This window comes from Pipistrellus hanaki (assembly GCF_964339955.1).
Source record: "Pipistrellus hanaki genome assembly, chromosome: 8".
Lineage (NCBI taxonomy): Eukaryota > Metazoa > Chordata > Mammalia > Chiroptera > Vespertilionidae > Pipistrellus > Pipistrellus hanaki.
Window position 1 is genome coordinate 77741917 of NC_140510.1, and position 23830 is coordinate 77765746.

At 41.7% G+C, this 23830-nt stretch overlaps 1 protein-coding gene across 2 annotated transcripts; it reads left to right on the forward strand.

Moving 5' to 3' along the window:
- The first annotated feature begins 31 nt into the window (after positions 1 to 31).
- On the forward strand, positions 32 to 14145 carry FASTKD2 (FAST kinase domains 2). Of its 2 annotated transcripts, none has more exons than XM_084892485.1 (12): positions 32 to 113; positions 860 to 1678; positions 4507 to 4610; positions 5267 to 5375; positions 5635 to 5758; positions 6042 to 6181; positions 7295 to 7467; positions 8696 to 8859; positions 9732 to 9944; positions 10705 to 10792; positions 13000 to 13114; positions 13954 to 14145. In XM_084892485.1, exons 2-12 carry the CDS (start codon positions 956 to 958, stop codon positions 14071 to 14073), a joined length of 2073 nt encoding a protein of 690 aa, XP_084748611.1. In that variant the 5' UTR covers positions 32 to 113; positions 860 to 955; the 3' UTR covers positions 14074 to 14145. The 2 variants fall into 2 exon arrangements, with proteins under 2 accessions (XP_084748611.1, XP_084748612.1); XM_084892486.1 differs by having other exon boundaries at positions 7367 to 7467.
- The last annotated feature ends 9685 nt before the right edge of the window (positions 14146 to 23830 follow it).

Consider the following 23830-nt stretch of genomic DNA (forward strand, 5'->3'; position numbering starts at 1 on the left):
GCGAGCGAACACTTTTGGACCTCAGGAGGATCCGTCAAATCTCGCGAGACGTGAGTTCGCGGGCCGGCGTGCTGTCGGGCTGTTCCTGAAGGTAGCTCGAGTTCGGGTCTAAGGTGAGTGGAGGACGCGCCCCGGCGGACCGGGTGGCCTGGCCGCTTTTCCGGGACGGGGCGCAGGGGCTTCCCGGGCGCCGGGTCAGGAGGGGGTGGACACTGGGGCGGTGGGTGAGCCGCACGGACGGCTCCCGGCTCTGGTTCTGATCCCCGGGAGGCTGGCGGGGGTCTCCCTCCCGCACTCAGGCCACATGTGAGCATCAATTTATGATCCGGTGCCGTTCTCCTTGGATCACAGCCTTGTCCTTCATAGTCCAGGGTCGGCCGTTTCTAACGCCTCTTGTTGAAAAGTATGGATCGGTGTGAAACCTTAGGTTTCTTTGAAGATATCGCCTGGGCAATGGGAACAGATCCGTCCCTGCGGAGGGAGCGTGGTGGGGACACTTCCCATCGGAAATCCACTTCACTTACACACACACACACACACACACACACACACACACTTCACTTACACACACACACACACACACACACACAACACACACACACACACACACACACACACACACACACACACACACACACAAAACCACAACAACCTCCGTTATACAAAGAGTGCTTCTGAAGTAGCCTGGCTCCTCTGAGACTCCACGTTGGGTAGAGATGGAGGAGGCACGTGTTGGTAAAAGAGTTTACCATTTTAGTGTAAATCTTTCATGTCTCCGTTGTAGTCTCTGTTACATGAATTTCCTTGAAGTAAGAGCTGTGCTTTAATTTTTGTTCCTTTCATAACCCCTTCCCTACAGGAAAGCAGCGGCATGTGCCCTCTTTCACGGACAGAAGCGATGTTTGTAGCATACTGACAACTTTGGAGCCTTTGGCAAGTGTCAACGGATAGCAAGATGAATAACAGAGCAGGTTCCTTTTTATGGAACCTCCGGCAATTCAGTTCTTTATCTCCAACCAGCAGAACTGGGAGGCTGAACCCTTTGGGGTTTTGCCTGCCAAAAATTGCTTATTCAAACTGGAACCAGAGAAACCATCTCTTAAACGACTTTGATAATAAAACGCAATCATCTACTAGGCATCTCTTTCAGGATGCCTCGATTTTTAAAACAGGAGGTGACGTCTTCCAAACAAAGGGCATAAGCCCCGTGACAGCCCTCACAATCACCGGATTAACCTGCCCTAGAAGGCTGTCCTTTGACTCGGAACAGTCTCCTGTCCCTGCTGATGGATTGAAGAAAATAAACCTTCACCCTGAGGCCTCTGATGAAGACATTCTCACCAAGAAGACAAAACCAACCCCGGTCAACTTTAAAAAACTGGTTCAGGGCAATTCCCTGAGCGACGTGTTAGATTCATTTTCAAACGCACCTACATTCCCATGTAGTAACTATTTCTCAGCCATGTGGACAATTGCCAAAAGGATGTCTGATGACCAGAAACGCTTTGAGAAACAACTGATGTTTAACCACCCTGCATTTACCCAGCTGTGTGAACACATGATGAGGGAAGCCAAGATCATGTTCTATGACCACCTGCTGTTCAGTCTTTACGCTATAGTGAAGCTGGGCATTCCTCAGAACACTCTGTTGGTTCAGACTCTGCTGAGGGTGGTTCAGGTAAAATCAAAAGGAGACTTAAACATGCTTTTGCTCGGTTTGTATATCTTGCATGAATGAAGGGAAATAGAGGTGTAGTCTTGGTGCATCTTGAACTAATGGAGGGAAATAGACTATCCAAGGAACGGCAGGTTCCTTTTTATTTATTTCTGTGTATATGGTTTAGAGTCCTTAAATTAGCTACGGCTGTCTTCCCTTTTGTTATGAAATTTATGAGGGCTTGCCCCTTTTTTCTTCTTCAGTGTTGATTAATAAGATAAAATGAGGAGAGGTAAAAAATATGCAAGGAAGGTTGGGTAGTTAAAGGAAGGAAGAAGGGTGTACCTACAACTCTTACTTATATAATTGTATTCAATCCTCTTAACAGCTTTGTAAAGTTAATGTTACCGTAGTTTTGCAGATGAGGAAACAGACTGAGTGTTGTTAAGCAAGTTGGCTAAAGTCACACAGCTAGTGGATTCTTTTAAGCAGTAGATATTGGTTGTCAGCTGTGCTTCAGTTACTGAACTTGTCTCTAGGGATATAAAGATATAGAAGACATGATTCCTACCCTTACACTCTGGAGGGAATATGGATATTTTGTGGGCAATCACAAAAACAACCAACGTTCGAGTCGTATATTAGTTGTGTTACAGGCGTTGTACTGAGCACAAGGGGATTTAATTGTGAACAAAATTAATGGCTACAAAGAACTTTCAGTGCAATAAAACAAAAGTATAGAGTTATGAGAGTATAATGGGCTTCCATTCTAGTCAGAAGAAGGCCTTCATGATGGGGAGAGGAGATGAGGAAGAAGGATACAGGATTAGTGTTTGTGGCAGAGACATGTTTGACAACAGAATTGCTGCATGAAATCTTCAGTGTAGCCTTTTAAAATAGGTATTGTTACTCTCATCTTACCAATGATTAGAAAATTTGGCTTAGAGAGGTTAAAGCACTTCCCCAAAGTCACGTATCTGATAATATCACTGTTTGTAGGTACTTGATAAATTTGTCCAGAATGAATAAACAAAATGTTCACCTAGTCCATTGTCGGACTAGAATTCAAGCTCAGAGATGATGTCTAAGCTGAATCCAAGAAATGCACAGCAGTTTGTAAGAGATTGATAGTGAATGGGATGGTTTTTCAATCAGAGAAGATTGCATGTTCATCCCAGAGCAAAGGTTTGGCAAGTTTAGGAGCTGAAAGTAGTTCAGTATGGCTGAAGCACAGGATTCTGGGGGTGGTGTTTGAGGGAGTGGGGAGGAAATTGTGTATGTGGTGGTCACAGAGGAGGGCTTAGAAATGGTAAGACGTGAGGCTGGCAAAAAGGGGAATCAGAGCCTTTTATGCCTAACTAAGAAGTTTGGATTTAAACTAGGGGTGTCGAACTCAGAGAAGGCCAAAATCTAAAATCCAGCCTAAATCGTGGGTCGAATAGTTTACTGAACAGTCATAAACTGACAATGTCATAAACTGACAGCGGAGTGCAGTGATGACAGCGCGGTGCGGGCCACATTGCAAGGCCTGGCCGGCCGGATTTGGCCCGCGGGCCTTGTGTTTGACACATGTGATTTTTAAACTATAGACAGCGAGGATCCATTGAAGAATTTTAAGCAAAGGGTTGGCATGCTCAAACTTGTATTTTAGATCACAGTGTGAGTGGAGAATGGGTTGGAAGAAGGATGAAATTAGGTGGGGGAGCCACTTTTTGTTTCAATCAAGGGAGTCTATCCTATCTGATGTCACTGAAATGCCAGATGTTATGAAGGAAGGATAGCTTATTAAAGTAATCATTTGTCTTTTGAGAGTGGGCATCTCAGACTTCTAAACTCAGTGATTACAATTAAATAATTTTTAAAAAGACAGGAATTTCCTGGGGATGATATGACACACTATAGAATTCAAGAATTGGGTTTATAGGTATATGAGAGTGTCTAATTTTAACTTTTTACATTACTGTGGTTTCTATATGTTCTCAACCAGGTACTGATTTTTAGTGTGTGTGTGTGTGTGTGTGTGTGTGTGTGTGTAAACCACAGATTATCCAGCTTACCTGGTAGGCTGTGTTCCCTAATATTTTAAAGTTATTATTGTAAGTCACTTGACCTGGTCAGTGATGCTCTTACTAGATTTCAGACAGCATAGCATCTGCATCAGTGAGCAGTGGATATTTGTACGTACAATTGTGCCTGTTTCCTTGATGTGCTCTTGAAAGGTGTATAGATTAGCTATGATTAAATTGTAGAGCACTAGGTAAGCAGTGTTACTATTCATTTTCCAAATTATGCCCACTGCCATTTCTGGGATCTAAAGTAGTACCAAACCCAAGGGATCTGAGACCCAGATCATAGTGATAAAAGGTAACAGGTGATGTGGATCCGAAGATTACCAGCTGCAGTTCGTTTGATACCCAGAAAAGGATACAGGGAAATTATAAGGACACAGGTTCTTTACAGATGGTCAAAACGCCCTCTATACCGTAGTAGCTCTCATATTATAGCACTTGTCTTCATGATGACCTTGAATCCCAGAAGGAGGTAAAAATAATATTTGATTAAAGGTGTTTCAGAAGCAGAATATTATAATAAATAATGAATTTTCAGTGATAATAGTACATGTGAAGAAGTTTTGATGAATAAAAGCGTGTGAATTGGGTATTTGGAAAACTCACTATGGACGGCATTTTTTTCCCTAAAGATGGTGTTTTTTGAGGACTGACTCCATGTGAATTATTGGTTTCATATTTAGTCCTTAATTGAAAGCATTAGTTCAGTGGTTTTGTGTGGGTGCAATAGTCTGCTGTGGGCTCGACAACTGTAATGTTTTTGTAATTATATTTCAATAGGAACGTATCAATGAGTGTGATGAGAAATGTCTTTCAGTTTTGTCAGTTATTTTGGAAGCAATGGAGCCATGCAAGAATGTGGATGTTCTTCGATCAGGATTGCGGTGAGAACTCTATGCTTTCATGTGGCAATCTTTGTTTTTATTAATATCTCAAATCAAAAACCAAGATGAAAGCTCAACTGCTTTTTCTGTTTGTTTGGGGAAAACTTTGATGGTAGTTTAAATACCTTATTAAACTTAAAATTCTCACTATGGATCAGGTAAAGGTGGAAATAATGCTGTGAGGGTTCACAGTAAAAAAGATATGAGCTGCATTGAAATCTGAGTTTAACATTTAGTGCTGATGTGGGCTGGGAGAGAATGGACAGGTATTCAGTTCACTGTGTGGAGGTTACCTGACACTGGCCTGGCTTGAAAAGGAGCTTGAGTTTTATAATTTATCAAATTGATGCAACTGATACAATGTTATAAGCCAGTGAGAATAATGCTTAAGCCCCTTTTTCATTGCCTGTGCGTTGGGGTATTTTACAATAATCTGATGGATTTGTTCTTTCATAAAGATAGCAGAATAATGTGAGAGGAAACGGTGCCAGACTGGGCCTGGATCTTTTAGTAACTACTTACACTATCTTAGGTAGGTCATGGCTGTGGGCTTCATATTTCTTGCCTCAAAGTAGGAGCTGGACCAAATGACTTTTAAGATTTCTCTTCTGATTTTAAGATTCTAGGTCTGTGGTATTTATTCTGTTTGGTTACAGGATACTAGTTGACCAACACGTTTGGAAAATAGAACGTGTCTTCACACTACAAGCTGTGATGAAAAGTATTGGAAAAGATGCACCGATTTCTCTTAAGAAGAAACTGGAGGTAAAGACCGTCTGAATTTTTTCTGGTGGATGAGATTTAAAAAGAAAGATTTCTTGTGATCTGCTGTCACTTCCTACAGTCAATTTTGGGAGGACATTGTTATGCTTTTGTGTTTAACTCTGTGAAAATAAAAGAAATAGGTTTATATTTGTATATTAACTGTATGTCTAATGAGTCATTTTGCTCAAACTTTATCCTTTTTATTTAAAAACAAGTTTGTTTTATCACAAGTGATAAATTTAATCTTGTTTTTCTTTAGATGAAAGCTTTGAAGGAATTAGACAGATTTTCTGTTTTGAATAGCCAGCACATGTTTGAGGTCCTCGCTACCATGGATCACCGTTCTGATGTACTTCTGGATGAATGCAGTAAGATGGTCATAGGTAAGGGACACTTTTCTTTCATGATTTTTAACCTCTGACCTATACTGTTCTGGACTATATTTGTTTTGTTTGTTTTAAGAACTTGGCTATTACAAATAAAACATACCTGGTGATATGGTTACATCTAAATTTTATTTTTGCCTGCAGTTTTGTTTGGTTTTACAAAATACAGTACTATATTTTTAAAACAGAAACAAAAATATAGAGTATAGAGTCTCTTAGGTTAATTACAAGCTACCTGGTAATTTTTGTTTGTTTTTGTTTTTTTAACTCATTTTTAAAGGTAATATCAATGGATGTCCTTTGAAAATATTGATCACCATCTTGCAGTCTTGCAGAGACCTCCGATACCGTAATTTAGATCTTTTCAAGGGAATAGCAGATTATGTTGTTACAACTTTTGATGTCTGGAAGTTGAAACAAGTAAGTACATTAATAGGTTAGAATAAGCCTCAGAAACAAATCAAGAAGCATATTAATTCATTTAGCATTCTAGGTATTTCTCTATCAGCTTTATAACAGTTAAGATACCAAAATATTCCAGTGCTAAATTGACTTTTGAAAAATTAGCTCCTTATCATTTCTATCTGGGAGTTACTTGTTAATGTACCATTCAATTGTTCGACTATTTTTCTATCTATCAATAAAATAAAAATTATGCTGTTCAGTGTTTGCTTTGCTATATGCCATTCAAAAGGTTGCATGGTGCTTTGGATAATTAGGATTAATTCTGTCTTTTTTCTTCTTATATTTAGAATAATAAATCTGGGCGATGTGACAGGCTTATGTTTTTTGAAGAATAAAATGTCATTACTTAATGATCATGTCTATTTTCTATTTATGGAATGTTTGCTTATTTTCTCCAGAATAAGGGCCTTTAAATTCAGGGTTATGTTAGTAATACAAACATGAATGAAGCAGCGGTAAAAACTTTTTTTGTAAGTAAGCACTGGTAACCATTAGATCAATAGATTCAATTTACTTTGGAGGGTAAGATAAATATTGAGTTTGCCATAGAAATTGATTTTAGGAAGAGAAAGACCAAGAGGGAAAGGATGAGTGAACTGGAAGTGTTAATGTAATAAATTCATCTCTCATTTCTAGAAATTCAGATTGAATACAGAAATTTTTGAGTTATCTCTTATATATTAGAATTTAAACTGTCTAGGTTTGGAAGGAGAGCAGATAAAAATTGAGTTGGTCACTTGAAAAACTTCAGGAAAGGTATATATTTAAAGTAGTTTTCAGACCTGCTGTATGAAAAGCCTGTAGGATAGGACTTATTTTTAAATGAAATGGAAACCATTGTATACTCTGGTATTCTGCTTATAAAAGGAGGTTGCTCATTAACTTAATGCCTGACTCAAAATTAACTGGAACAGATTTTGTGAGGAAAAGATAACTGTTCCTTTTTAGGGAATATTCTCTTGATCAGGACCGTTCTATTACTGTTTAAGTTTTTTGAGATCTTAAGACATTACTACCAGCATACTGGAATTATTAAAGTGTTCTTCCTCAATTCACTCTTTTTTAAAGGTTCTTTTTGTCCTCATTTTATTTGAAAACTTTGCCTTTCGACACGCTGATCTGATGGATTTGTTTATGAAGAAAGTGGTGGATGAACGTGGCTTCCTGACCATGAAAAGCATTGTGCCTGTCCTCCACGTGTACTCCTCTCTGAATCACCCCCACGGGGGCCCGGCCCGGGAGTACGTACTCGTCCTTTTTGACTCTCTTTATTGCCACATAACATGCTTACATCGACTAGAAGAGATGAGTTAGGTAGGAAGGTGGTAGATAATTTGGCTTAACACATTGTATGTCTACATGTTGTACAGGAATCATTTTACTTATGTGCTGGCCTCTGGGAAAGAAGGTGTGTTGCATCCATAGTATCTTCCTGGGTCTGAAACCTGAGGGAGAAAGCATTTAACATTCAAACTGTGATTTCAGTCTCTTAGTTTCTTCTCTTCTTGGTTGGTCTGGACCGTCACCAGATTTGCATCTCTGATCATTTGTGTGTTCCTGAATCTAGACTCCTATGGATTGCGTATCATTCTATTCTTTTTTTTTTTTTTTTTTTTTTTCCCCCTGTCAGTTATTTACAATTTACCAACCACCATGCAAAGTGATTTTATAAAATTAGGGGTGAGATCAGATTGACAGGGGAGGGCAGTTGAGGGCAATCAGGCCAGCGGGGGAGCAATTAGGGGATGATCAGGCTGGCAGGCAGAAGTTGTTAGGGGCAATCAGGCAGGCAGGCAGGCAGGCAAGTGTTTAGAAGCCAACAGTTCCGGTTTGTGAGAGGGATGTCCAACTGCTGTTGTGGGATTGGGCCCAAACTGGCAGTCAGACATCCCCTGAGGGGTCCCAGATTGGAGAGGGTGCAGGCTGGGCTAAGGGACACCTCGACCCCCAGTGGACGAATTTTGTGCACCAGGCCTCTAGTTGTTTATAAAACAGCAGTGGTGTTCCAGGCCTTATGGATATACTCATGATAAAAATCTAGCATAAAGGTTAAAAGGTTCTGGAGCCTGACAACCTGTGTTCCAATGCTTTCTCTGCTGCTTCCTGGCTGTGTGTTCTTGGAGAAGTTACTCAACCTCTCTGAGCTTGAGTATGCTCATCTTTATTGTGAGAATAATAATAATATAAATCCTATAGCATCTTAATAAGAATTAAATGATTTAAATCTTGTAAATCATTTATTCGCCCTATGCCGGACTTAGTGGCAGCTAACATTTATTGAGCATATGTATTTATTATGAGATAGCCACGTGAGCTGAAAGATATGTGAATACTTATTTCAAGCCTGATTTCCCTGTCTTTTTTCTTTGAACTCCTTAAAGCCATTGGTCCTGTGGTGCCTCACTAGCTCTACCATGACCTTGTCTTCTCTTTGTCTTTGAAAGCTGACTTTTCTTTGTTGTCCTGAAGGTTCCTGGATGCGATGGGCACTGCTTTGACTGGTTATCTCCACCACATCTCTTCTGAAAACCTGCTGAATGCTGTGTGCTCCTTCTGCTTGATGAACCATTTCCCCTTGGCTCCCATTAACCAGCTTCTCCAGAAGGACATCATCGATGAGCTGCTGATGTCAGGTAAGGGTGTCCGTGCCCAGTGGTGACTGAACTGCGGCAGGCCTCTAGCTGCCTGTGACTCTGAGCGGGGCCTTAGTAGGCTCAGGTTAGAATGTGCAGAGCAGATGCTGCTGAGGAAAGGACCGGCAGTGGTGAAGTCAGAGGTCATGTAGAAGGCAAGAACGAGAAACACATCATCGTGCCTTTATTTGCACTTTATGCAGCTGTACAAAGGCTCACGTTCTTGATGCCTTGAGCAGGTGTTTGCACTGCCTCACCCTTGCGCGTCACCTCTGAAGCCAAATTAAGTCAGCTCTGGACACCTTGTCTTTCATGGCTGGTGATCAAGGCACATGTTAGATCAAGAAACCAAATAGTTAGCAAAGCAGTGAATTTATTTACTCTAGGAACCAAGTTAATTGTTGACGTTTCGTCTTTAATATGGAACACAGAAAAGCAATATCAGGTCAGGTGTACAAAATTTGATGTGTCTGAGGAGAGAGAAGTGTACATTCTTTTAAAAACAACATTACAAAATTGCAGCGTTGAATTAAGAAGGAACACCGTGTTTAGATTTTTCAAGCAACTTAATATGTGGGGAACAGCTTGGAACCCAGGAGACCTGGATCCTAGTGTCAGCTTTGCCTTAGTTAATCATGAGGTGTCTTAGCATTTGCTCATCTCTTAAATGAAGAGTTCAGATTGAATCACCTTGAAAGAGATTTGAACCTTAAAACATTATGAAATACAGGGTATTGATCTAGACAGTGTGGAAATAGGGAGCATAGATTCCTCCTGATACGAAACAGATCAAAGAAATGTGGGTGCATTAATACACATTCTTAATTGTGGCATTAATATTTTTTTCTTACATATTTTCTCTCTTCTTTTAGATAACAAGGACAGGAATGCTTACAAGCTTCAGATTTTGGCTGCATGTCTGAAACTTGATGATGTTCCTTGTCACAAGGCCTTAGACTCAGTACTGCCATCACTGCCACCTGCGCCATTGTATCCAAATGCAAAGGTGGCCGAGTTGCTGAGCAGCCTCCTGGGAGAGGGGTACTTCTTGCAAAATGTACAGTTGCCACATAATTATTATATAGGTATGAGACTTGATATGATTTACATCTACTTTATTTTATTTTCCATTCTTTCTTTTTAAAAGTATGTTCTTATAGATTTTTTTTAGAGAGAGAGGAAGGGGGAGGGATAGAGAAATAGGAACATCAATGAGAGAACATTGATTGACTGACTCCTGTAAACCCCCTACCGGGGATTGAGCCTGCAACCCAGGCATGTGCTATGACTTGGAATCGAACCTCTTGGTTCATGGGTCATTGCTCAACCATTGAGCCACACCAGCCGGGCTATTTTCCTTCCTTTCTGACTAGGAGTTGACCATGGAAATTTACTATAGTGTACTCTGGCTCTAGAGCTGGATGCCTGGGTTGGTTTTCTTGCTCTGCTCCTCACTGGTGCTGTGACTTCAGGCACTTACCAGTCTCCCTTTCCCAGTGTGTAAAATGGCAATAATAACCTGCTCACCTCTTAGGATTCCAGTTGTGAGTAAATGAGATTGCACTTGTAAAGTCCATATCAGTGTCTGGCACATGGTAAGCTCATTTATACAGGGTGTCTCCCCAAAATGTATACACACACTTTGAATAATTATAAAGGCAGTTTTATTATAATACATTTCTTTTTCAAAATTGAGCTATCAGCTGTTAAATTGTCATCACATTTTTTTTGGAAAACTCTGTATTTTAGCAGGCTTTTTATCATCGTTGGTAGTAGTAAGGTATGTTTTGAAACAGAAAATCACTTTGAGCAATGTCTGAAAAATTATCAATTCTTTTCTTTCAGATTTTGAAATCAGAATGGATTCTAACAGGAGTGAAGTGCTTCCACTTTCTGATGCGAATGCAGAATCTTCTGCTACAGATATTCAAAGGTTGCTTACATCTGTTCATATGCCCAGCTTTCTGATTTTAAATCTTAAGTCTCAAAGACTTCCTGTTAAATATTAGTAGCAATCCTGAGATAAGGTTACCAGGCGTCCTGATTTTCAACAATTCGTCCCGCGTCCCACTTTAAAACGCCGCGGGACGCGGGACAAATTGTTGAAAACTGGGACGTCTGGTCTGGTCACTTTATCCTAAGTCCTTCTATTTGTAGGGAGCTTGTAATGCACCAAGGGACTTCCCAACTGCTAATCTCCTCAGGTCTTAAGTGTGGGCATTGTGGCCTTTAATTTTGCACTGGAGTTGGGCCATTTAGTGAAACAGGCAATTTTTAAGAATTAAGTTTTAAAGCTAAACAGTTCAAGAAAACAGTGTTAATGGGATTGAAACTATCAGTGCAGTGTGAACTTTTGACAAGATAATCCAATAGTGATTAAAAAGAGTTAAGGCCTCAAAAAAATCAAATACCCAATAAATATTTTGTTCTACCACGAAGACCTTTATAAAGGTGGAGAAACTAGCTTTATTAAGCAATATTGTATGTGGGTCAGGCCATATCGGAGTTAATCCTAAGTAAGTTGTTTCCTTGACCCACACACTACCAATAGGTGTCTCCGGGACAAACGTGATGCTACACCCTCAGAGAATGTCCTGCCTGTTTCCTAGATGATGAGATGGTGCCTTGCTCAGTTAGTCTTTGTGGGAAGGTCTGCTGGCCCTGTGGGGCACACAAACACGAGTCAGACATCGATCCCGACCCCACAGAACTTATATCCCATATTGCTTTGTAGGACATGCTCATAAATGTGGTAGGGAGAGGTACAGAAAAACATTTGTAAGGATTCACATACAACTCTTACCCATTTCTGCATCCATGTAGCCTATTCCTTGGGCATTGGGCATCTTTTTCAGCTGCTGTCTTCCTTATGCATGTTGCCCATCTCCTCTCAACCAAAGACTTTCTTTTCTTTCTCAACTTGTTAGAAAGTTATTTTTTGCCAAAACCGGTTTGGTTCAGTGGATAGAGCGTCGGCCTGTGGACTGAAAGGTCCCAGGTTCGATTCCGGTCAAGGGCATATACCTTGGTTGCGGTTACATCCCCAGTAGGGAGTGTGCAAGAGGCAGCTGATCAGTGATTCTCTCTCATTGATGTTTCTAACTTTCTATCCCTCTCTTTCTCTCTGTAAAAAATTAATAAAATATATTAAAAAAAAAGAAAGTTATTTTTCTTTTTTAGGAACTCTATTGTTCTGGCATAACATTATAACATAGGAGCTCTCAGCCTAAGGTATGAGAATTGAGGGATTTGAGCATTCCTTTAAAAATATAAATTTTTTTCTCTGATTTGATATGTCAGATAATAGCCAGAAGACAGTAGGGATACAAATGTCTTTTCGCCAAAGGCCAAGAGCAATGAAAAAATCAAATTCCACGTTCCACATTTTTGTTACATGTACGGATTTTATGTTTTTATTTTTTGGTTAAAAATGAACTAATTGTTTTTTAAATACATTTTATTGATTTTTTTACAGAGAGGAAGGGAGAGGAATAGAGAGTTAGAATCATCGATCAGCTGCCTCTTGCACAACCCCCACTGGGGATGTGCCCGCAACCAAGGTACATGCCCTTGACTGGAATTGAATCTGGGACCCTTCAGTCCACAGGTCGACGCTCTATCCACTGAGCCAAACTGGTTTTGGCGGATTTTATGTTTTTAATAGTCTTGCGTTTCTTTTAGTTTTTTCTTCTTTGTATTTGGCCTCCCCATGCTGGTTTTTCAATTCCCCCCCCCTCTCCCCCCCTCACCCTGTACTAGAAGAACTTTACCATTTGGTAGTATCACATCAGTACTTCTAGTAGTGTAAATAATTATCTTTAAGTCAGAGATTAGCCTTAAAAGGGTTGCTTTGATATTTGAAATTTTTCCTTATCAGGAATGTAGCCACCCTTAAAGATGATTGAGGAGTAACTTTGTCTACAGCATTTTTATGAGTTTTGATTGTTAATGTAGCCTTCATATACTGGGTTATCTGCGGAGGCCAAGTAACAAGGAAGCGGCGGACTAAGACAGTGGGGGACGGTGAGGGTCAGTGGGGAGCCCCGCTTTAAACCTCCAAAGAACAGGACTACAGCAGGATGGATTGTACCTGGCAATCTCATGAGTAAGTACTCTCATATCGTGTGTTTTCGTTTTCAGAGTGGCTGTACTGTGTGTTCCTAGATCTACTTACTGTTTGGATTTAACTCACCCCAGAGGATTCCTTGCAATGAAAATGCGTCATTTGAAAGTAATGGGTTTTCATGTGATCTTGGTAAGAAAACAAATGCAGAAGATGTGTTCTTTAGTGACTGGTGTCCATTCTGCCAGGGGTATTATAGTTGAAGTTGGTTAGTAGGATTCTAGAGGAATTGTCAGCAGTACAGAAATAAGAGCTTTAATGATTGGTTTGGCTTCTTCGGCGATTACTGTCATTTACCAGGGGTTTTAGAAGTGCTACCTTGGGTGAACTTTACTGCTTTTTGTTAAAGTTTTGTTTCCATGGGTCAGTGTGAGGCTGTTGGAGGATGTTTGTCACCATAAAAGCTGGATGGTTCTTCTTTCCTTTTGTGCTTCATTTTGGTTCTGAGCACCACAGCTTTTCTTGAACGGCCTCTCCAGATGTATGGAGCAAGAACTTGACGAATGAAGTTATATTTATGTTAACGTTGGGATCTTTCTAAATGCCACTCATTGGTCCTGCACACAATATAAAATGCAAACATTCTAATCTTCATTATGATACTTAAATATCCAAAAATGGATTATACATGGATACTGAGGTTAGGATGGCCCCTTCTGTTAGTGGGCTACTATTTAAGACTTTTTTTTCATATTGGCCATTATATATATATTCTAGGGAAGAGTATTCCTAGAAGGGAATTTTTGCACCCTTTAGAAGACCTTTAAAGTTTTTATAATTTTCAGCTTAGCCACTTTCTTCAACCCTAGTACAGTCTTACTGAGCCTTTAAAATGTAAGTATAAGATAACATTTGTTTTTAAAAAGCAATTGGCTTGATGTTACTTTACTATGTTTGGATCAAGAAAGTAGCTTTTATTTTATGTGGCATCATTTTCTTGCAAACCGATTATTTTCCTCTTTCTTTGTAAGGTCAACAATTGGGAGATGGAGAAACTAGAGGTGAAGGATGCAATCACATTTTTGAAGTCTCAGATCTATTCAACTGAAAACCCTCCTGCTGCTGATGTTAATTTTCAAAGCACGTGTTAAAGTAAAAAACCTTTTCGTATTCGGAGACAGACATAAATTTGCAAAATAGCTTTAATAAAGACTGCAATTCAACTGTCAGTGGCATTCATTTGACTGCTCACCATAATAAAAAATTCCTTCAGTTCACTGTTATAATTAATTTTAAGAATAGAAGAAATGTTACTGGTCTTAAAAAATTCCAGAAGGGTAATTTTTCCAATCATAACTACATATGGTGCCCAGATATTTGACAAATTCATGAGCTGTATGTTTCACTGTTTCTCGGTAGCTTTGGTTTCTTGGCTGTAATGGGTTGCAGGTAAGCTGGTGTGGGCAGTCCTTGTATTTGGATCTGCTTATTTAGACTTGTTACAGCTGTCTGAGGGCTCAGGCATTGACCACATTTCAAGCATTGGCCACCAGGTTCTTGGTAGATGGTAAGAACGAATGAGGTAACAGGTTACAAATGGGTGGGGACCGGGCAACTGCATTTGTCACTTTGTAGGTACAGGTGGTTTGTGGGCCATACTAAGAAACAGGTGAGATAACAGAGATGTCAAGGAGTCCAAATTTATTAAAATGGAGAGGCTGTAGGTAGTAAGCCCTTAATTCTTGCCATTATTGAGGCCATTCCTTTCTCTTTCTTCCTCTTTCCCCTTCCCACTACTTTGTAAAATCTTTTAAATTACATATATATGAACTCTGCTGTGCGTCAGACTATTTTCCAATTATGCTTGTTCATTCTTCTGAAATATTTGTTCAAGTTTGCAGACAACTATTTACCTAGCATTTGACTCCCTGAGGATACAGTGAGTCTCACCTGTGAAACCTGAGTGCCATGTAAATTGGTATTTTACCCCCACACGAAAGACTAAATGGTTATATTCCCCCAGAGTTCATACGTTGAAACCTGACCCCCAATGTGATGATGTTTGGAGATACAGGTACGGGAGAAGATTAGGTAGAGCCCTCATGAATTGGATTAAAAGACACCTCAGAGAGCCCCCTCTTTGCTTCTGCCATGTGAGGACACAGAAATGACCATCTGTGAATTAGGAAGGGGCCCTCACCAGACAACCAAATCTGCCAGAACCTTGCTCTTGGACTTCCTGGTCTCCAGGACTATTATAGAAGTAAATTTGTGCCGTTCATAAGCCACCCAATCTATGGTTTTCTGTTACTATCAGCCTGGATGTGTAAAGATACCCCAAACATACAGACATGCAATTACTGAACACCTTACCCTGTAGCACTGCTAAGTAGTTACGTGTGTTCTATTTTCATGATCTTAATAATGAATTCTCTTTGAGGTGCAGCTGCTCTGATGATTCTCTTAGGCCCCTTGATTTCTCAACTCTAATACGAGGATAGATTATTTGCCAATGATACACAGATAGGGCAGGGCTAAAGCTGGGACCTGAGCTGACACAGGCTTCTGAGGAAAATGGCCCAGGAGCCCCAGTAAAAATACTGTAGCTGGGTGACTGCTACTGACAGGTTTTATCAGTGTGTCCAGCTTGTGTTTAGAAAAGGCTAGTGCTGAAAGGGAGTTTAGCCATTATTGAATCCACCTCCCTCATTTTATGGATGAGGAAACTAACTCAAAGAATTTGATTTTTCTGGAGTCACAGCCACATATAACTGATTTCCACGTCATTTCATCCTCTGCTGCCCTTCAGCTGAGTCTCAAGGAATCTGGATTCTGGTTCCAGACTGGGTATCATCTGGTTTTGTGTATGTGACCCTTATAACCCTTACAAACTTCAGAACAAGAGTTGGAAATACTCTATTAAAAAAAGAAATTGAAGATTCATTGTTTAAACGTTAAGTGTGTATCTGTTTCTTCTAATGGCTAATATGATACATATTCAAAAGATCGGAACAATTTATGAATACAAAAGTATAAATAATAATACATGTCTCTTCAGGATTATTAATATAAATAGGAATTTACTCCTGACTTCAGTAGAATATGTAAACATTCTCCTGGTATTTATTCAATTGACAAAAATAAAATAAAATCCCAAACCATATAACCCAGTTTGATTTTGATTTTATGGTCCTGTTTCTCACACAACGACACAATAAGTAACAAAAAGTGGGAGTTTATAAACCCAAATTCTGACTGCTCTTAATGAAATAAAAATATTTTATAGTACTATGTCCATTTTTATAAGCATGAAGCCGCCTATTTTACTGTTAACCAACCAGAAGGGTGAAGATGAAAGCAATTATGTATGTGGCTTATGCCAAGTCAGCCAATCTGGGAAAGAAATTAGGTGACCAGAAGAGTTTGATTCTTTTGTCTAATTACATCTTTTTGATGTTAATTCTCACTAGAGGATATATTTTCCATTGCTTTTCAGAAGGAGTGGGAGGGAGGGAGGGAGAGAACGGAACACTGATGTGAGAGAGACACATTGCCTGGTTGCCTCCCACATGCGTCCCAACCTGGGGACGGAGCGAACCTGCAACACTGGCACACGCCCTTGACTGGCTATTCAACCCGAGACCCTTTGGAGCTTGGGGCACCATTCTAACCACTGAGCACACCAGCCAGAGCCTGCAAATTTTAAAGGACTAAGATGTTAGGAAAGGAACTCAATAGAATATTCATCAGCTTTTCAGGTTGGTCCTTTCAGGATTGTGGTCACTGATGGGTGGGTGCCAGGGAAAGAGGACCAGTCAATGCAGCAGGTCCTGAGGTCAGCCATGCAGTTGCTTGTCTGGTTTGGCTGCCTCTCTGGGCCTGGAGCTGAAATACAACTCCTGGAGGCCAATGTTCTCTCCAGCGAGGAAAGGTGAGGGGCTCCAAACCGCATGACCAGTGACATGCTAGGGAGGCAAGGTTAGCCTGGAGTCCAGGTGTCTGCTCGGGTGTAGCCCATTGCTAGGCTCCTCGGGCTTTGAACCTGGCCCATCATCCTTGCCCTGCTGATCTCTAACTGCCTACCACAGTTCCACATATGTAAGCCCTATGGCTCTCAGAGGCGACCCTAAGCTATGTGCTCTCTGTAAGTTAGAAAAACGTTGAGGTGTTCTAAAAATCTTAATAAGTTTTTTTGTTTGTTGACACATGTTTAGAGCAGTATTAAGATTAGGTTTTTTTAAATTCTTGAAATTCTTTAAAATGTCAATTTACATTATAATTACAACAAGTACACACAAAGATCAATATCAAGTCAAAGGAAGAATAGATGATATAGCTACGACATCTATAATAATAAAAGGGTAATATGCTAATTAGATCAGACGACGTTCTGGATGGCATTCTGGGTGCCTGCCGGCACCGGAGGAGGGAAGTCCTGGTCCAGGTGCCGGAGATAAGCTGGTGCCGGCAGCCAGGAGAAGAAAGGCCCACTCTTGCATGAATTTTCATGCATCGGGTCTCTAGTATCTAAATAAAGAGCTCTTGTAGTTTGATAAGAAATACACATTACAAAAGACAAATGAGCAAAGAGCTGAGCAACATGAAAAAATTCAGTCTATTATTAATCAAAGATATGCACATTCAAACCTGAGATATTTTTGCCTTTCCAATTAGCAGGTGTTTTTTTCCCTTTAAGAATTGCAGTGCTGACACAGGTGTAATGAGGCAGGCACTTGCATATGCTGCTGGTAATATAAATTAATATGGCCCAAACCGGTTTGGCTCAGTGGATAGAGCGTCGGCCTGCAGATTGAAGGGTCCCGGGTTCGATTTTGGTCAAAGGCATGTACCTTGGTTGCGGGTATGTCCCCAGTAGGGGGCGTGCAAGAGGCAGCTGATTGATGACTCTTTCTCATCCATGTTTCTAACTCTATCCCTCTATTAAATATATATATATATATATATATATATATATATATATATATATGTATATATATTATATATAAATTAATATGACCCTTCTCAAATGCACTTTTGCCCCCCCCCCTTTAAAATATCTTTATTGAAGTATAACTGACAATTACATAGATTCAAAGAATACAAGTTGATAAGTTTTAACAGGTTTTACACACACACACACACACACACACACACACAAGAAAACTACCACAATCAAGATAATGAACAAATCTACCGTCCCTACAAGCTTCCTCCCTCTTTGTCTTTCCCTTTGTTCCCATGAAACCACCCATCTGCTTTCTGTCACTATGGAATGCTGTTTATATGCATCCAGAGTCTTGAAAATATTTATATCTATTGACAGCCCTCGTCGAGATAATGGGTAAATCTCAAGGTGGATAAGTTTCAGAGCCTTGGTTTCTTCATCTGTAAAATGGGACGCTAATGCCCAGTTTGAAGGACTATTATGTATATTGGAAATAAATGCATGCGCCTTGTTATGTAGGAGAAGTTTAACAGTTGGTAGTTCTTATAATAATAAAGCAAATCTCCATGGTGATTGTAAATGTGAGCCACAACCCTTGACAGTGGTCACTGTGTAACAAGCTAATGGACCAGAATTTTCAGCTGCAGGAGATCTGAAGCTGGATCTTGAAAAGTGTGTGCAGAGAAGCTCCTATACCTTTCTCATATAGGGATGGGGGGTAGTTGTGTGTTGTTGTTGTTGTTTTTTGAGGGGGTGTGGGCACTATTCCAATAATTGAAAAGGAATTTTAGTGGAAATAGCGAGAAGTTAATGCAAATGTCCCCTAGGTGGCGCTACTTCATCGTGAAAATGCCAGCGGGAACCAGTATTTTTAGAGGTGACTTTCCCTGGTTTGAATTTCAAATAAGAGCAGGAGAGCTCCCCAGGATGTCTGGGAAAAAGTGATCTGGAAGAAAGAGTCTTTTGAGGACGACCCAGTATGCAATACTCTTGCCCGTGTGGCCCCTTCGGACATTGGGTTTGCTGAGGTTGGAACCAGGAAGTGAGTGCAGGCCAACTCTTATTAGCTGTTGGGGCCATGGCTGATTTTGACAAATCGAATACCATTTATAACTGCTGTGGGGGATAGGGTAGCCTGAGATGTCCATGCTAGCCCCTGCAGGGACTGAGCATGGGATTTGAGGGATGTAAGACCCCCCCGGAATATTCAAATGTATATGCTAATGAATTGAACAAGAATAGCCCTTTGTTGTTCTGTGTGTCATTGTGCATTTCTCAGCTACACTCGTCCTTTCCAACCTCAGTTTCTGGGCAACCTATTTTTCTTTCGGCATCAGAAGCGATAGCATCTGGGAAGTGAATCTGATGAATTCTGTCTGGCAACCAGCGTCCTTCAGACTGCCAGATCCTCCTGCGGCAGGAAGCTGAGATGTGCAGGAGTTGACTCCGGGCCAGATCCACCTGTCTTTGAGATCCTGGTGATGGGAGACGGAGGCTGGCCAAAAGCAGAACTTCTGAAACTCTGTCCTGAGTTCATTTCCATTTTGGCAAAATGTGACTTTGGTTTCCAAGGGAAAGAGTCCACATGTATTTAAATGTCTCCCTTGCCGAAGTTGCTTTGTGTCCTCCGCTGGAGCCTTCTGCCATCAATCCCCATCTCCCAACATGTTTTCAAATGTGGTGTCTTTGGAAGGTAACCATAGTAACTAAGCTTATTCAGAAATGACTGAATGTAGGCAATAAAGGGAGAGGTAACCCTATGGTATTTCCCCCTGGAAACCCACAGGACACTTGACTTTAATAATTGTGTCTAGTCTGAGTACTGTTATCTATGTACGAGGCAGTGTTCCCCCCCCCCCCCCCTTAAGACATCTGGTTCTCACAAACACCCCACGAAGTGACCACCATCCTCCTTTCATACGGTTGAGAGAACTGTAGCACAGAGGTTTTGGTGTGGACCAGGGTTGTGCAGCTGGTTGGGGTTTTGCTAAGCCTTGAAATCAAAGGCCCTCCTATATACACAGCTTTCTAAGGAAAGCGGGAGAGAAGTCTTTCAATGTCCATTTTGCAGGCATTAAAAGAAAGATGGAAATTATTCAAGGCGGCAGAGAACGACAAAGCCTCTGCCTCCCTCCCACAGACACCTTCCTGCTACGGGTAGTGTAGTGCTCCAAGATGATCTCCTTTGATGCTCTGAGCTATTTACAGATGAGGAAATAGAGATGCTGAGAGGTTAAATGACATTTCCCAAGGTCACAGCTAGTCTATTGAACAAGAAACAAAATCCATCTCTAATTTCATGCCCCCTTCCTGGAGTTGGTACTTTAAAAAGATTTCATCCCTCCATCTATCCATCCATCCACCTGCTCATCCATTTCCTAAGGATTTATGAATGTATTGGGTACCATATATTATGTGTGGTTGACAGGGTTTTCAGGATTGACTTTAGTTCATCAGAGATGGATTTTACTATCTATACAAGGACCATCTTTGACTTGAGTACTGTGGAAATACTGTTTATGAGTACAAACTTCTATATGTGAGAATTGTGCATTCAAATTAGCCTTAAAATTCCATGCTAAATGTACTATAGATATAATACCATAAATGTATCTCCATACATTGCCTACAATGATGACAGAGAAGGATATTATGCTTGAAATTTTTAGTTAAGCAAAAGGCTGATAGAGTCTCAAGGAAAAGATGATCTGGAATCCGAGCTAGAGTCACTTGCCATGCAGGGAGCTCAGTGTACGGAGAGGAAGTGTAGAGGGATGGGCCACATCCCTGGAGAGAGGGTGTCTGCTGACTTGGCCTCAATGTTCACTCAGTGAGGTAGAACCAGGATTCATTGTGTGACACTCAGAAACCTCACCTTTGAGAGCTTGGTGTGGGCCCTTTGGTCCCTGGGGGCCTGGAGACAGGATCCTGACTCTTGCCTGGAAGAGCCCAAAGGCAGGAGGCTGCCTGGAGCTGCTTCTATGGCAGAGCAAGAGCAGAGGGCACGGGGAAAAGGCCCCATTAAGGAGAGGGAGGCATGGATGCACAAGTGTCCGCCGAGGAGAAGGATGCCGAGGAGAAGTTGGCAGGTTGAGCTGTCCTGAACGGCATCTCCCCAGAGGATGTCCTGCTGCCAAAACCCCAGAAGGAGGCTGTGTGGGGTCTTCTCCGGCAGCCTGCGAGTGCATTGTGTGTGTGTGTGTGTGTGTGTGTGTGTGTGTGTGTGTGTGTGTATGTGGGCGGGGGGCTTAAGCAGGGGGGTCAGGGCAGAGACACTGTGGTGTCAGAGGTGCAGTCAGTAGAAAGGGGTGGTGGTGGGTGGTTGGGTATCTCTAAAGAACCCTCTAAGGTCCTTCACGTGAGGAGGAGTCAGCGTTTGAGCATCTGATACCTAAAAGGTGTCTTCACAGAATGCAAGACCTCGCCCCTGTTTCCTTGTCACCCCCCTCCATCCTGACCTTGCGGGCCAGAGGCAGCACAGGGAGGGGGCTGGAGAAGTGACAGGAAAAACAAGGTGGATGGACAGCGAAAGAGGAGACTGCTGCCCCTAGTGAGCTGGAGAAGAGGGCCTCACACTGGGTGAGGGATGAACGCTTTGAGGTCAGCAGATGGACTTTTGAAGCCTGGAAGTGGGGCTGTTCCAATAGCCACGTGGGGCCGGCGATGCTCCTGCAGGTGCCTGAGCGGTCTCCGAGAGGTGAGGAGGGGGGCACACTGCTGTGAAAGGTTTTCACGTGCACCATATGTTTTCAGAGGGACCCTGAGTTTCCTGTCCTGGCTCCTTCACTCCCAGCAACGAGGCTCCCTCTAGAATCATATCCCTCTGTGTGCGTTTTCCTCTTCACACTCTGGTTAGAGAAATGGCCCCACCCTCTTCTGCTTGGTTTCTCCTTTTCACTTTAGGGTTATTTCCAAGGAGAAGGGACTCCTTTCCCCATACACTCAGCCAAGTGCTGCAGACTCCCTGTGGTGACTTTGTGGGACCTTCAGGATGAGGGTGGAATCCGAAGGGAGTAGGCGTCACCATTAGAAAAGTTATCTCTTGCAATAAAACACCCTCTAATACTGCTTATGTTAGCTTATAGAGTTACTTGGTGAGGGGCCTACACAGGTGTATTCATCTGCCATTATTTATGCTCACCAGGAAAAGGAGGTTTTTCTTTGTTTATGGTTTTATTCGTGATTAACCAGCTTGGTAATGGTAGGGTTATAATGATAACAAGAGGAATGGAAATGTTTGAGGTGTACATTGCATGCAAGATGCTAATCCTAGATTGACAATTTCAGAGGCAGGGAGTCTGTTCTGTAAGTGTGTGTGTGTGTGTGTGTGTGTGTGTGTGTGTGTGGCCTAAGGGCAAAGGGAGGGAAAGGGGATAAATGGACCCTGTGCAAGGATGGGCTGGGTGGGAGGGTGGGGGGTGCCCAGGTGCTCTTCTTATGTTTTCCACAAGCTGTTTTGCATTCGAGGTCACAGATGCTTAGGGCTCCCACAAGCCTTCTCTTCCCATCCCTCCCACAGAATGAGATTAATCATTACCAGAACTACCGTGATCTTTCCTGCTTATGAAAATCCACATGTACTAGTAATTGTTCCGGAGGGGCAGTCTTTTTCTCGCAAAAGTTCCAGAAAACTCTAGCATCCCCGGGGCTGACTTTGCGTCATTAACGCCCCTGTTTTCTGTCTTCTCAACTCGGGAACAGGGTTTGGTTCTGTGACCTACGACTTTCCCAGGGTTTCTGGGCCTGACCCAACGAGTAGAAAATGTGTCCCCTCCACTTGAGCCAGCGAATTCTTTTAAATATCCTCAGTCCTGGCAAAACTTTATCTTTTGTCTCTGGTTCTCGCACACAAAGTGCTGCATAGCTAACCTTGGTGACGTTGATAACACTGAGTTACACCCTTTTGGGCCAAAAATATAGGCATAAAGGAATAATTTTCTCCTAAAATGTAAAAACTAGATCTGAAGGTAGTGCCAAAAGAAAAAAGAAAAAAAAGAAGCATAAAATATTTTGAACAATGACATCATTAGAGGAACAAATATAAGGTGAGTCTCCCAGGGAAATTATTTTAAGCCCAAACCCAAATATGTAAAATACTAGAGGTCTGGTGCATGAATTCCCACACGGGTGGAGTCCCTAGGCCTGGCTGGTGATTAGGGTGATCAGGGCTGGGCCGATTGGGGCCTGCCTGCCGGGGAGAAAGGAATGGGGGAAGGTTGGCCACTGGCCTGAGGAGGGAGCTGGCCCATGGCCCCCTAGGAAAGGGGCCACTTCCGCCACCCACCTCCGGTTCCCTGTCCGGAGGCCCCAGTGGGTTCAGGAGAGGAGGCGACAGCCACTGCCGCCACCAGCCGGCCACGGGAGGTTGGCTGTAGGAATGCACTGACCACCAGGGGCAGCTCTTGTGCTGAGCATCTGCCCCCTGGTGGTCAGTGTGCGTCATAGCGACTGGTCGATAGGTCATTCCATTCATTTGGTCGAAATGGTGTATATATATGGTGTATATATATGGTGTGTGTGTGTGTGTGTGTGTGTGTGTGTGTGTGTGTGTATATATATATATATATATATATATATATATAATCATATACACACACACACACACACACACACACACACACACACACCGTGTTTCCCTGAAAATAAGATCCTCCGAAAATAAGACCTACTTACAGGTTTCCTTCTGAGTGAAATGTAAGGCATCCCCCGAAAATAAGGCCCTCCCTGGGCTAAACATGAGAGATTTGGTCCACTGATTCTGAAAGAAATGGAGTCACAAGAAATTCACCAGGAAATTCAGGAATTGGATTGTTCTGATGATGTTCCAGAAGATGATGACATGATTGTCATTGAATAAATGAGTAAATTCTTGATACTGTAGGATTCACAGTTTGTCTGGTTTGTGTTGACAACTACCATACTACCGTACCATATACAGGTAATAAATTTCCTTTATTTTCATT